General features: G+C 40.1%; 1 protein-coding gene across 1 annotated transcript; it reads right to left on the bottom strand.

Annotated features, from left to right (window-relative positions):
- Positions 1-2,258: 2,258 nt before the first annotated feature.
- LOC115737213 (transmembrane epididymal protein 1) lies at positions 2,259-3,214 on the bottom strand. The gene has a single exon (XM_030669237.2). The coding sequence runs from the start codon at positions 3,141-3,143 to the stop codon at positions 2,259-2,261; it is 885 nt and encodes a 294-aa protein (XP_030525097.1). The 5' UTR covers positions 3,144-3,214.
- Between the last annotated feature and the right edge of the window lie 11,068 nt (positions 3,215-14,282).

The raw sequence follows: 14,282 nt of genomic DNA on the forward strand, positions 1-14,282 counted from the left end.
GATTGTGTCTGGTGTGATATCCCGCTTTCTATCCATGTTGATTTTATAACTGTCCGGGAGTTGCACGTTCCGCATGCGTTTAATAAAAAGATAAAAATAATGGGTTGATCACGTGCCCGACACGTTATCCTTTTATGACCCGAGGCGTTTTGGTAGGGTTATTGCGGGCGCGGGGATCGGGGCATGATATCCGAGCTTGAAACGAAAGCATGTTTATATAGAGCTCGGTCCTAAGAATCATAGTAGGAATAGGACTCGTTGACGGTCGTCAAATCGCCAATTCTAGCTCGAGTAAGATTCAATAGTTGCCGTTGGATTTTAGGAGCCTCAATCTACCAAAAGTCTATGTTATTTTCAGCCAAACAAGGATAGAGTTTCAATTTCTTAAAACTCTAATCTCTAGTTAAGATAAGACTCTTTAATGAACTTGGAATTTTGATATTTGAAGAGTCCTAATCAATTAAAATAATAAGAATTTTCGTCCGAATGGGGTCCCAGTGAGTTGGACGAAATTCCTAGGCTCTTGTGAGCTCATTTTGTGATTTCAGGCCTAATTGGACATTAATTAATCAAATGGGCAATTAATTAAGGGCCTTTTACAATTATAAAAGCTCAAATGGGCTGAATTTGAATTAAAATCAAGGTCCATACCACATTAGAAATTCGGCACATCATATGGCAAGGTCTATCCGAATTTCTCAGCATGGTACATGGGCTCATCTTGAATTCTCGGGCTCAATTAAGACCTTTATGAAATAATGGGCATTTAATTGAAAGTCTTAATAATCAAATTAAACTTAAATGAACTGAATTGAGACCAAGAACAAGTCTAATTAACTTAAACAAATTCAGTATCCCCTCTAGCTATAGGTAAAAATTTCAAGCTGAGTTCTAGTCCGATCGCATGTCAAAATGAAGCTCAATTGACTCATCTCTAACCTAAATGCAAAGATAAGCTCGACTAACGAAAAATAAATATGCAATGCGTGAAAATTTAATTTTTGTGAGAAATATGACTAATCCTCATTTTTATGCTTAAATGAATGAATTTCTAAAAATCAAAATTTAGGCATCAACAATGCAGAAGAGCACGACTCTATCACTATATGAAATCACTAGGGATAGTATAGCACAAGTGTCATAACTTTCATATGGTGTTGACTGCCATAACTTTTTTTTTCAATCAGTTAAGTGCCATAACTTCTAAAAAAATATTCACTTAAGTGCCATAGCTTTCAATCGATCACTTAAGTGCCAACTTTTTTGTTTAAAAGGTTCATCCAAGTGCCGTAAATCCTACGTGGCATAACACTTGTGATGAATGATTTTAAAAAGTTATGATACTTAAGTGATCGATTGAAAAGTTATATATCACTTAAGTGATAAAAAAAAAAAGGTTATGTCACTTGACTAAGAGCCGTACATAAGTTATGACACTCAAATGATCGAAAAAAAAAATTATAGCACTCAAGTGAGTACCACGAAAATTATAATATCTGTGATGTCCATATCCCGTAATCACCAAGAGAAATCCGAATTCGAATCCGACACGGCATGACTCAACTCAATTCAACACTGATATTGCTGACGCATTTTCGCTTATATTTTAAAGAAAAACGTTGGATAATCACATTGGAACCTCTACATAAAGACTTGAATAGCCGATACGAACGCAATACGTAAATATGAATTACCAGCCCTTTCTTTCCCGTGGAACCAATAGACGGGATCGCCATCCATCAAGACCAGACTCAATTAACCTCCGTTGCCCACCCCTTCCCTTATCCTAAATCAAGACATTTATCTTTAACCCTGCGGATTTAAATGTTCATTTTACGATAATGAATTTGTATCTTAAATTTACTCCCGCTTAAAGAGGATGGCACATCAACAAATTAAATTTTGCGCAGGTGAGATGTGTCCTGCCCTTTTTTTGCCTTATTCTTCTCCGATCACCTCTCCTCCTTTGTCCGCCGCACGTCATGGCTGCCATCGTGTCACAATTCTAGACGTCGCCGCCACCGCCACTCACGATGAAGAGAGAGAGAGAGAGAGAGAGAGAGAGAGATTTCTTGCGAATAAGCTATTTGTATAATAATTACCAGGTAAGTTATAATAATCTTCACAATTCCCTCGTTACTGAAAATGAAATAAACAGTAGATGCCAGTATACTGAGCCATTCCTTCACACTCCAGCTTATTATTACTTAGGAGATCGCAAGTACTCCGGACAACCTTAATTCACATAAATTGCTCTGTCAAGCAGTTACACTATGTTTTAAGGATGAGATTGGCAACTCGGCACCTTTACACCGGAGCTGCTCGTACTCTGTATGCTGCCCGCTCTCCGGACATTTACCGGCCAATTTCAAACACAGGCTCCCTGTCGAAAACAAGATCCCTGCGAGTATCCAACTGAACTGCAAGTTAGCAAGGGCTCGAGCCCTCGAGTCCGCATCACTCGAGCTGCAAGTCACTGCACTGTGCACTAATTCTCCGCTAGGGTGAATGGACTGTGCGGTGCAACCCTTAGGCACAAATTCTGGTATCCAAAGGAAGAACCCCATGTTTATGAACCAACAACCCTGAAAGATCACGGAAATGGCAAGAACTAGAGATGCCGGGAAACTGGTGGGAAAACATGTTGCTGCCAGAGATGAGACGAATGACACGAGCACAACAAGCTGCAATAGCCAGTGGTAGTGCCCTTCGAGTCCAACATGATCAGCGGAATGGAAATGAAGCAAGAGAAGTTCTTGACCGAAGACAGATGCAGCGAGAACTCCCACAACTCCCGATAGAGTCTCTGTTTTATGGTTGATCTCTGCCAAAAGAGCGAAACCAGAGAATACCGCAAGGTGGAGAAACATGGTGGCGTGCTCAATACTATCGAGCTCGAAAGCAAAGTGGATGACAGGGAAGCCCACCACTTGCGTGAGGATCGCGAAAATAGAGAATGAGAACACGAGCACGAGCTCGGAATGCTTGAATATGGGGGCAGAGGCAGTGAACGGATGCCAAAACCGTGATTTGAAATTGCTCGATCCTTTGAGGAGGTAGTTTCTTGATATGTTTACGATGTGCCATAATCCAAGCAAGGTGAGGGCGAGTCCTGGCACCAAGTGCCCAAGAAAAGTCCCCATGGAACCTCCAGAGAAAGGCAGAGAGTGGGTTTTTGAGTTCGGAGTCCTTTCAGAATCCTTCCTGCAGATATATGCAGAGGGTGTTCACATAGCGACAGGAGTCCAATCTGGTTATTTGTCATGTTGTTTCAGTGCTTGCTGCATGTGTTTCCACAAAATAAAGATTGCAGGAAAAGATAACATAATTGTTTGCACACTCAAAAGCAGAGGGTTGAGGAAAACGGGCTGAGAGACCTCTGCTTTAACTAATGTAGAAAGGAACGTCGGCCTCCGAGCTGTGTCGAACTTTTTTAGTCGCAGCTTAATCAAGTGCGCGGATACGATGAAAATCGACGGACCACAAGCGACGATCCCGATCAAACTACAGTAGATCAGAGGAGTCTCAGGCTTGTGCTCTCTCCACGATATCTGACTCGAGTGAATTCCGGGTAATTTTTCAGCATTTCAGGAAAGTGGGATGAACGTCAGATCCATTAAATTGCAAAGTTGTGGCGATGGAAAGTTCCCCCTTTTGCAAGAGAACCAGGCCACGAAGTGTTGTTTAATGGGGATAAAGTTGCAGATCCCCCGCATATTGCCACGCCTACGCTTCAAGAGGCAGAGCAGGCGACTTTGGCAATTTAAAAGCAGGGGAGACCACACGAGATCCACATACTCACCGAGTCAATCGCCACTCTGTGAATAGACTGATGAAAACGCTTCGTATGTCGCTTCGGTCCTGAAGATGCGCAGGATATCCTCTTTCTGATCCCGTGAATTATGCCACGCTGTGGCATAAACAGAAACTGAACACAAGGTTTCTTCATCCCAAACCATTAACAAAGCTTAAGTACATTACAAGTGTCAAAACTAGCGTACGGCATTCATTTTAGTTTCAAAACTTTCAAAATCATGACTTAAGTGCCGAATTTTTTTTAAAAAAGATCACTTTAGTGTCAAAACTTTTCAAAACGATCACTTGAATACCAACTTCGACGAGCCATGTTAGCTCAAGTACTAATAAAAAATAGGTCGTGTCGGATTTCCCACAAGTCACGTTAGCTTAAATAGGAGTTGGCACTGAAGTGAGCATTGTTTTAAAAAAAAATTGACACTTAAATGATCGTTTTAAAAGTTTTGGCATTAAAATGAAAGCTATACACAAACTTTGACACTTATAGTGTACTTCAGCCAATACCAATAAGTACAGGGTGTGTAGAAGGGAAAACCACAGAGATTGCGAGGCGTAAAGAATAAGAATGGCCTGCTACACAATGGATTTGTTTATTTTCTGTGACTGAAGATGAAAAATCCTATCAAAATCAAGATGAATCTCACAAACTATCGTTCTAGCAAACTGATAAAGCACAAACAAGGCAAGATCAAGTGCTCAGTCATAACAGTAATGAGTATTTTTGACATATCCTATATCATAGCAATAGAAAAAAGACCGAATGAGATAAGTCCTTACAACTTACAGGTAGCAGGTTTCCTAGTAACAGAAGCTATCGTCATGGTTCAGAACTTGCTTGCATTGACCCCAACTGGATCTAAGGGTCTCGCTTTCCACCTAATCACATTCCAAACCCACTGATGAGAAAATTCTCAACAAGAGAGGCAAATGCAGCCCAGGCGTAAAATCACATGACTGATCTTCCCACTTCGTCGCAATGATCAAAGAGGCAGCAACCTCAAACTTGTTTTATATCTAATTGGGGATAAGAAAATCTTGAGAGCACGTAGCAGAAGTCCAAGAGGGAACCAAGTCTAAGCCTTTCAACATATTCGGGGAACCAAGTTTAAGCCTTTCAACATATTCAGTTAGGTTCACCTTCATTCAAAAGGTTAAGTGAGAGATTGCCAAGAAAAAAATCAAGTCCGAGCCCATCAACATATCCAATTGGATCTACCTTCACGCAAAAGCTTAAATCATTGAGTTATAGGTCAACTAAGGTATATTAACTACTCAACACCATACAAATTCTTCGAAATGAGACTTCTCTAACACAGCTTATACATGTATCTCAATAGGATATCACAAGTACAATAACTTTCATTCAACGCTTACTTTAGTACCATAACTTCTGATCCATCACTTTTTTTTTTTTTTTGGTCTGAATCCAATCACTTGAGTTATATAACATTCTAAAAACATTCAACCAAAATGCCGAAAATCCAACACAGCATAACATTGGTAAACGTTTTTAAAAAATTATGACATTTAAGTGATCGATTGAAAAGTCATATGACATTTAAGTGATCGGAATAAAAGTTATAGTATTTAAGGAATCGAGAAAAAAAAACTTATGACCATTAAGTGAGTACCATATGAAAGTTATGGCACTTGTAATGTCATTTTCCCATCTAATCTTTTCCTAACTTTAAGTGAACCAAGAGTAGAACATATAAGTCAGATTGCATCGACATGATCCAAACATATTCGGACAAGAAAGGCATCCAAAGCCATCAAATGGAATGTGTAAGGACGTCCCATGACCCTTTTGCATATCAATCGATCGACACTATTATTCCGGCAACATCACACAACGACATAACAATACACTTCAACCTCAATCAACACAATCCAATCCTCAATACCTAATAAAACTCAATCTACCTAAAATTCAAGCGGCGACGACGAGCTATTGCTTCGAGGGCTCTAGTTTCTTCTCACATTTACCAGGGGTTTTGGCGGTTTGATTAGTAATTGGTTTTAGATAATTTGGATAGGATTGAAAATTTAGGCTGTGGAGACGGGCACTTTTTGAAAGAAGACAGCATTTTATTATATGGATGATTGATTTGAAAGTGCAAAGTGTTTTCCAAATGTGAAACTCAATTATGTATTCAGGGTCCGTTTGTTTCAAGGAAAATGTTTTCCAAGAATCCTTTTTTCGGAAAGTGATTTCCTGGAAATCATTTTCTTGAAAAACAGTTTGTTTTCCTTTGTTTGGTAATATGTTACCGAAAATATTTTCCGGTGTTTGGTTCTCATTTGGAAAACGATTTCAATCTCACGAATCTCACGTAAAAAAAAAATATTTTATTAGCACGAAAGGTTTATATTTTTTTATATTATATTATATTTTTTTATTAATTTTTAATTATTTCTTTTCTTTTCTTTTTCTTTTTGTCTTTTTCTTCTTTCTCCCCGGTCGCCGAGCCTCGGTGATGACCAGTGACCGGCCACATGAGATCAAGCTCGCTGGCCTCGGGCAATTGGCCACAATAATGGGCCTCTCACTTCCAAATTAATTTATTGAGTCAATGTTACTTACTAAACGAATTTTCTCGATGAGTCTAGCAAATCTAGTATTTGAACTCGCAAAATGAAAAGGAAACCTGAATCTCTGGACGTGTGCTCCCGAAATGGAAAATGGATGTGATTTCACAAAGCAAACAAATAGAAAACATTTCATAGTTGGGTTAGTACCAATGTCTAAACATTAGGATAAATTGTGCCACAAAAAGCTACTTAGATAGCTACTACAACAACTAATCAAAGAACAAGTCTATAGTTCGGATAGTATCCGATAGTATCTGATAGTATGAAGAGAAAACATCCAAAGCCCGACACGTATGAATTTCCATTTCCTCTTTTATCTACGAAATCTTCAAACCATAACTTCTTTAGCTTGGCACTATGGATAATGAATGCTTTTGCAACTCTCTCATTGTCCACCAAATAATCAAAGGCATATACAAGGGTGGCTTCATCAAAACCTTCAACCTCCATCACTTCTTTGTAGAGCTCAAGAACATCCAACTGATTTTTACTCATCTTTTTTTAATGCAGAAGCAACCTCTCCAATTTGCTCCGAGAGCATTGTAAATTTATCATCCTTATTAGGTGCACGACTTCGCTTTCTATTAACTATTGATGGATCTTCTATTCCTTTTGTAATATTGTCACTACTATCATCTAAATCAATTGAGCAATCCACATCCACAGTAGGAGGCAAGTCGATGTCACCAAATTGTTTTGCAATCACCGGAATATAAGTTCAAATTACACAAGTAAATAGAACATTGTTAACAAGTCTTCCACATGTACCTTCTTTTATTTGTTCTGGGCAGCAAAAACCTAGAATAAAAATAGGGAGTAAACAATTTTGCTAATACAAGTACAACAAACGCTCTCCAAATATTGGCGAAACACCTTGAGACATTTTAAACTTGGGGATAATTATTGCCTAGGTTGAGTCTCATCAACTCTGATCAAATGCCATAGTACGCTGAAGATCTTCTTTTGCTCATTTTTATAACTCCCTTATCTCAAAATAGCACCCAAATAAATACACAGCCATCTGTGCACAAACCGCACATAGTGTGAAGATTGACAACTCGATTCCGCTGAGTTACTAAAGGAACTCTAAAAGGTATTTCAATAAATTATAATCGATGGTTTTCTTTCCGTCTTGACATTTTAACAAACGCCTTGCATGCTTTTAACAATATGGATCACATAGTTGAAGGAAACAAATGATGATAACACCGTCTATCGCGTAGGTAAACCAAAACATGAGATGCATAATCATGAACCTTCTCTATCAAATTCTACACAAGAAACTGTAAAAAGTTCTTTCAATCAAATTCTACGCAACAACTAGCCAAACAATATTTTCAAGGATGCCAAAGAAAGTGCCAATGCTACAAAGCCCTGTGCAATCGAAATCATAAAACAGACATCGATAAAATTGGAATACTCATCAAACTATGAAAACCAACCGAATCCGACTCATATTGTTTCATCGAAGCACATGCCATTGAAAATGTCAAACAAATCAGCGAAAAATCGAGCAAAAAGGTCAAGCGTTAGATATACTACCTTATAGCTCTCGTGGTAGGGTAGAATCTCCAATCAAGCTTGATAACTCTAAGATCTACGAAATTTTTAAAAGTAATTTCTAAGATTTCACTTGAAGAAGATGAACGGAAACGAGAATCATCAAATTTCAGAGGTTTTTTTCAAATCAGAAAGGGGAGAGAAGCTGGAGCGTTGTTGAGTGTCGTTGAAGAAGAGCCAGCTTCAATGACGAGCTTCAATGGCGAAGATGAAGAGCATCAATGAAGAAGAGCCGGACCTTCAACGACGAAGAAGGTGAGCGTCGGTGAAGAAGAAGTGAATAAAAGAAAATAATGGAACGAAAGAGCGTCATACCTCTGTAGAGAGCGAGAGAGTGAGATTTGGGAAAGTGTTTCCACCTTCTTATTTCGAGGAATTCACTCTCCTAATCTGCTGAATAAAGTTTTTGTTGACTGAAAAATGCTTTCCGTTGACCAAATTATTTTTTGCGAACCAAACAGACGAAAATCCGGAAAACACTTTGCCGGAAAAGGTTTTCCCAAAAACAAACACACCCTCGGTATTATGTAAAAGATTATTAAGTGAAAAGCGACCTATATTTTCAGCTAGGAGTCTAGGACGGGCTGAGGCAGGCCCATTTGGGGTTTGCCCGAAAGATCGAACCCGCTTATCAAGTGTCCAGGGAGAGAGCAATTATTCTATCGTTCGAGATTCAAAAAAAAAAAAAGACATAAATTACAACAATGAATGTATCATGTTGGAGCTCTGCATTCGACTTGTCCAAATTAAATTCGTGTAACTTTCGAATTTACCAAACAATCGTGTCAAAACGCCTCCTCCCAAACTCTCTTTGCTCAAAATTAGTTTTTCTTGATAACCCGTGTCTTTTTTTAGCCTAATTTAACCATTGAACAGAAAAGAAAGATAATACATGGGGACCGACTCATGTTGTCTTCTGTGGGCCTGATCAAAACCTAAACCTTTTAATTTTACACAGAAAAATCGTCCGAAAAATCTTAAACTTATTACACTTTTGTCAATTTAGTCCTAAACATTTTAATTTTGCCAATTTTTTTGTATCGGATTCAATTTTACTAATTGAGTTCTAAACATTTTCATATTTTACCAATTGAGTCACTATGGCCACTTTTGATTGGAAATCATTGACGTGGACTTACGTGAATAATTTTTTATAATATTTTTCTCGAATTATTTATTTTCTAATTTAATGTTTCTTTTTTTCTAGTTTCCTTGTTTACTTTTTACTTTTTTTCCTTTTCTTTTTTCTTTTTTCTTTTCCTTTGTCCCTCCACCGGCCATCGTTGGACCTTGTCAATGGACGGCCGAGGTTGCCACCCTTAGGCGAGGGCTGCCCTTGCCGACCCTAGGCGAGGGCCGTCCTCACTTGGGCGGGCTTGGACCGCCCTTGCCCAATCTAGTGAAGGTATGCCCTCGCGTGCCCATGCAAGGGCAATCCTCACCCGATGCCGCCTAAGGCCAGCACCTCCATCGGCCATCAACAAGGCCCAACAATGGCTTGAAAGGGGAAAAAGGAAAAAAGTAAAGAAAAATAGAAATAGATAAATAGATAAGTGAATTAAAAAATATTAAAAATATTATTAAAAATTGCTCACGTCAACATGGATTGTACCACATTTGTTGGCCGGTGTCTACATCAGCGATTTTCGTTAAAAATTGGTCGGAATGACTCAATTGTCAAAGCATGAGATTTAGGAGTCAATTTGCAAGCATAAAATGCTTGGGACTGAATTGGTAAAAATGTAATAAGTTCACAACTTTTCGGATAATTTTTCCCGATTTACACAAAATCGATTTCTAGCCTCGAGGCCCGACAAAGAAAGCAAGCCCCCAGCTACATATACGGCATCGAGGCCCATACACATCGTGAAAAAATATCAGACCCATGACCACAAATATCTCCAAATCGTGAACAATGTTTTTAGATCTTTTTCCTTCGTTCTCTTCTGGACTTTCTCTGACTAAGATATTTTCGCCAACATATTGCCAAGATTTGATTCAAATCTTGTGGGTTGCTGCACAATTTCGGCTGGCACCACACCCTTGACTTTTTGCAACTTTGCTTGAGCAAGTGAAGATATTTCCTTGAAGTTCCTACAGAAATTGGCAGAGTGCGGTCTCTCGTTCCCAAGATATTTCTACATGGTATCTTCACGTGCGAATAGAGCCAATCGCTAAAATAGACATGATACCACACTAATTATTGCTTGCAAACACTTTTTAGTGAACAGCTCAAACGACCATGCAGTGATCCCCTGCATTCTTCATTCTTACAAGTTGGCGTGTGCTGTCCTGTTGAAATATCCTCGAGGAAGATTGTTAGATTTCTAAGCAATTGACTGTGTATGTGTAAACCCCCGGCGCCGGCCCTACTGTCATCCGAGAAAATTATAAGCCTGGCCATCGAAAGGTTCTTGGAACACCGTGCGAACCCTACCGTAAGAGTTAAGTATAAGATTTCGGGTACATGCAATGATTCTAATTCCGAGCCATTTGCGCCTAACTTGTATGATTTGAACGAGTCTTCGTGGCCCTTCTACCTCCACGCGGTATTGCTCCGTCAGGCTTTCCTGGAGTGGGGCTATTTATAACTTGCCAATTAAGAATTTGTATCAATTTTTCATGATATTATGCTGAAAGGAGTTCGCCAGTAAGCCCATCTCAAGATGAGCGCTCCAATGATTCCTAAATGAGAAATTCGCCGACTGATCTAACTAACTATTGTCATTTTTTTAGGGGGTTTAAATTAATATTTTGGCCTATAAAAACGACCTATTACGGTGGTCCTCGCGAAAACCTGGAACGCGAGGTCGCGGCAAGTAGAAGAAGACCTTTCAGAAATCCGCATGCGGCGGAGGAGGAAACAAGTGGCCGCATGGCGATAAAGCAGCCCGAGGGTTGGAAGCTTCTTGCGTCTCTATCCCTTTGTTGATTTTCCAGCCACGGATGGAGGGTTGAGATGGGTTGTTGAGCCACGTGAACGAGACAAGTTTAACGGTCGTGATGATGTTAGTTATGCGCAGCCTGGCCCCATGACCACGTCGGCTTTTTCCAAGCGTTTGTCCTTGCACCGTCTTAGGGGGGGACCATAAGACCCTCCGTATTGATTCAATTACCTTAAAGAATGAGAATGGGCGAGTGACTTCCGGTCGATGCTTACGGCAGAAACATTTGATTTAAGGCATAAGTATTGCACATATTAAGTGAGCCGACCATTGCAGCGTGGTTCATACTTTCAATCGATAGAGAAACGCATGAGTTTTATAATTCGAGCTTGTATTTTTTATTTATAGTTTGGGTTTGAACCCATGAATAGTTATCGCTATATGATATATATTTCTCTTGCGAATGAAGAAATACAACGGGAAGTGCCATGTGCTAATTATAATAAAATCATCTGTTAGACGTAGTATTAGTTTTAAGGATGAATCGGGATAAAACCTTGTGTCTCGCTTTCTCTTTCTCACTTTTACGCTTTATTTCATTGTGGTTGTTAGTCGAATCTTCCTATCACCTGTACACAACCGGAATGAAGTGAGAATGATGCTATCTATTCCATACGGTCTAGATGAGAATCATCAAATCAAAAGCAATAGTACCGCTACCATGTTCATCTAAGCAACAAATAACTCGACGAGAGAAAACATATTTCAAATCAAACAGAGCCAAAACGATTACGTGCTAGTCATTTTTGTAAATGGATTATGCTCAAGTTAATAGTATAGAAAGAAGCATAAGCATCCCATAAGTACCTATTAGTTGGTCAATGAACATCCTCCAAACTGAAATTGAACATAAGGATTTGAAGCCGAAGGTCATTTCGGATATGAACCAGACTCGATGAAAAAAATTATTGGGGTGTAGTTCATAACTTGCCATCAAGAAGAAGGTACGGGGTTCTAGAAAGCTACCCCCACGGGAGTTGCAAAGGGATAGATGCCCTTGTGACATTAGAGGGCTTTTAAAGTTTGAGCCTGTATTTTATGAGGAGTTTGAGTTTGGATCCATGACTAGCTACCGTTATATGTACTCTTTTATCGAGAGATACGATGTGCTAATTATAATGTAATCATCTACCGAATATAACTCCAGTTTTAGGGTAAATCGAGATAAATTTTACATCTCTATTGCTCTTTTTTATCTTTACTCTTTATTTTGTTGTATTGTGCGCCTAGTCCTAATAGAAATTCCCGGCTCATGTACTCGTTTTTAATATATTAATAAAAATTTTGCAACCGAGCACCAAACAAGAGGCCAACCAAAATTAAGCATTTCATTGGACAGAGCTTCTTCCGTGTACCCGTGAGATTGACAGCATCCGAGTGCGAATCGAATCTGATAAGACTTCATGGGTCTAAAATCAGAAGGCATACATACATTCTCATGGTACGAGTGACTACACGAGAGTATTTCCCCCCAGTGAGACAAGCACAGCCAGAATAGTAGCATATCCCAATATTCTATTCTCCGGCCGCATCCTGTGTGCTTGTCCACACACTGATTCACTGGCTCTCTCCCACCGGTTTCCTCCACCAAAAAAAAAAAAACCTACACCACGTTCAAACCTTGCCTTCCTCTCCTCTCTATAAAGAAGACTCCCCATCATTTCTCTCCTCATTTCCACAGCAATTCAGCATACAAAACTCCCACCCAGAAAAGAAAAAAAGTTGTCCCACGAAGCAGCAAGGTCAAGAGTATGTCTGCATTGGTAGAGATATGGGAGTCCGAGCTTGCCAAGCTCGGAGAAAAGGTTGCAATCAAGAAGCTACTCCGGCCCAAATCGAAGCCCGACCAGGAACGCGAAGAGCCGGTCGAAGCCGAACCAAAGAGGAGGTCGCCGCTGGCCAAGAAGGAAGAGAGGAAGGGAGAAGCTCCGGCCGAGAGCACGATTTCCGAGGCCACCGTGTTCCTGATCATGGACCGGTTCGTGCCATGGTGATGACCCGAAGAATTGAGAGATAGAAAGAGAGTGTAACTAGGATGAAGATGTATTTATCATTAGGTCTCCACTTTGTAAGTTCCCAATTGTGAGGGGTCTTTCTTTGAAGTATGTGTGTTATTGGCCTTCTTTGGTAATTGTAGTGAAGGTTCCTTTGACAACTGCTTCTAGCTCTTACTAAGCATACTGGATTAAAAATAATTCAATCTGGCTTGGAGCATGGCCCTTTAGGTAGAATTAGGGTTCTCTTTTCGGAAATTCAGTGCGTATTGAAGCTCCGTTTGTTTCACGAAAAATATTTTTTCGAAAAACGTTTTCTTCAATTTCCGATGTTTGGGAGGCGAAAAATAAGTGGTTGACGGAAAATAGTTTGCGATCAACAGAAAACATCTTTTAAAACCGAGAAAAATGATTTCTTTTTTTGAGAAATGGAAATCATTTTTCCCCTCCAAGGAAGTTTCTGAAATTGAAAAAAATTTCCTCCCTCTCTTCATCCCTGATTTCTCTCCTCAATTCACGTTCTCTCTCGTGTTTTCTCTCTCCTCCATCCCCGAAGGATCCTGGGATCTTCGCCTCCCTGTTCTCGAGCTCGGCCGACCCTCGTGGCCTTGCCCGCCGCCACGAGCGCATGCCGGTGGAGCCGTTTTCGAGCTGGAAAATGTTTAGCAGCCTGTACGTTTTCGAGTTCGGCTCAATTTAGCAGCCCGCGGAGGGAAAGGAAAACAGGGGAAGAAAAAGTGTCCCATCTCTGTTGGTGAAGCGTTTCGTTCCTTCGAATCCAACCCTCACTTTCTCGGAAAATCTAAACTTTTGCTCGACGAGTCGCCGAGAAAAATCCACCATGGAATATGAAAAAGAAGCAAAGTCGAAGACCACGCACCACCCACTCATTCTTCGCTCGCATTTCGTGACTGACCCGCTCCCCGACCTTGATTATTCATTTTCTCTGTTTTGGTCTTTTCTCTCTGTGTTCTCTCTATCTCCTGCGTATTTGGTTTCCTGCATCAACTCGAGCTCTTCCCACGACTCCGACGAGACCCCACGTCGTCCTTGTCCGAACTATCACCTTCGTGTCGCCCCTGATGATGATTCTCCGGCTGGGTCGTGGGCAGAGCACGGCTCCTCAGCCTTCACCGGAGGGTCCTTCTGGCGACGGTGCGTTTGTTCAGTCGGTTTTGATGATTTTCACGCTAGTCTTTTGATCAAAAAAATTATGTGCAATAGAAATTGATTTTCCTTATCAAACGGCGAAAAATATTTTTTCAATTCGTTTCCAGGTTTCGGCAAAACACCGAAAAATATAGCTATTTTCCTAGAAAACGATTTCCTGAAAAATATTTTTCAAAAACACTTCATTTTTCGTGAAGCAAACGGA

This window comes from Rhodamnia argentea, chromosome 5 (assembly GCF_020921035.1).
Source record: "Rhodamnia argentea isolate NSW1041297 chromosome 5, ASM2092103v1, whole genome shotgun sequence".
Lineage (NCBI taxonomy): Eukaryota > Viridiplantae > Streptophyta > Magnoliopsida > Myrtales > Myrtaceae > Rhodamnia > Rhodamnia argentea.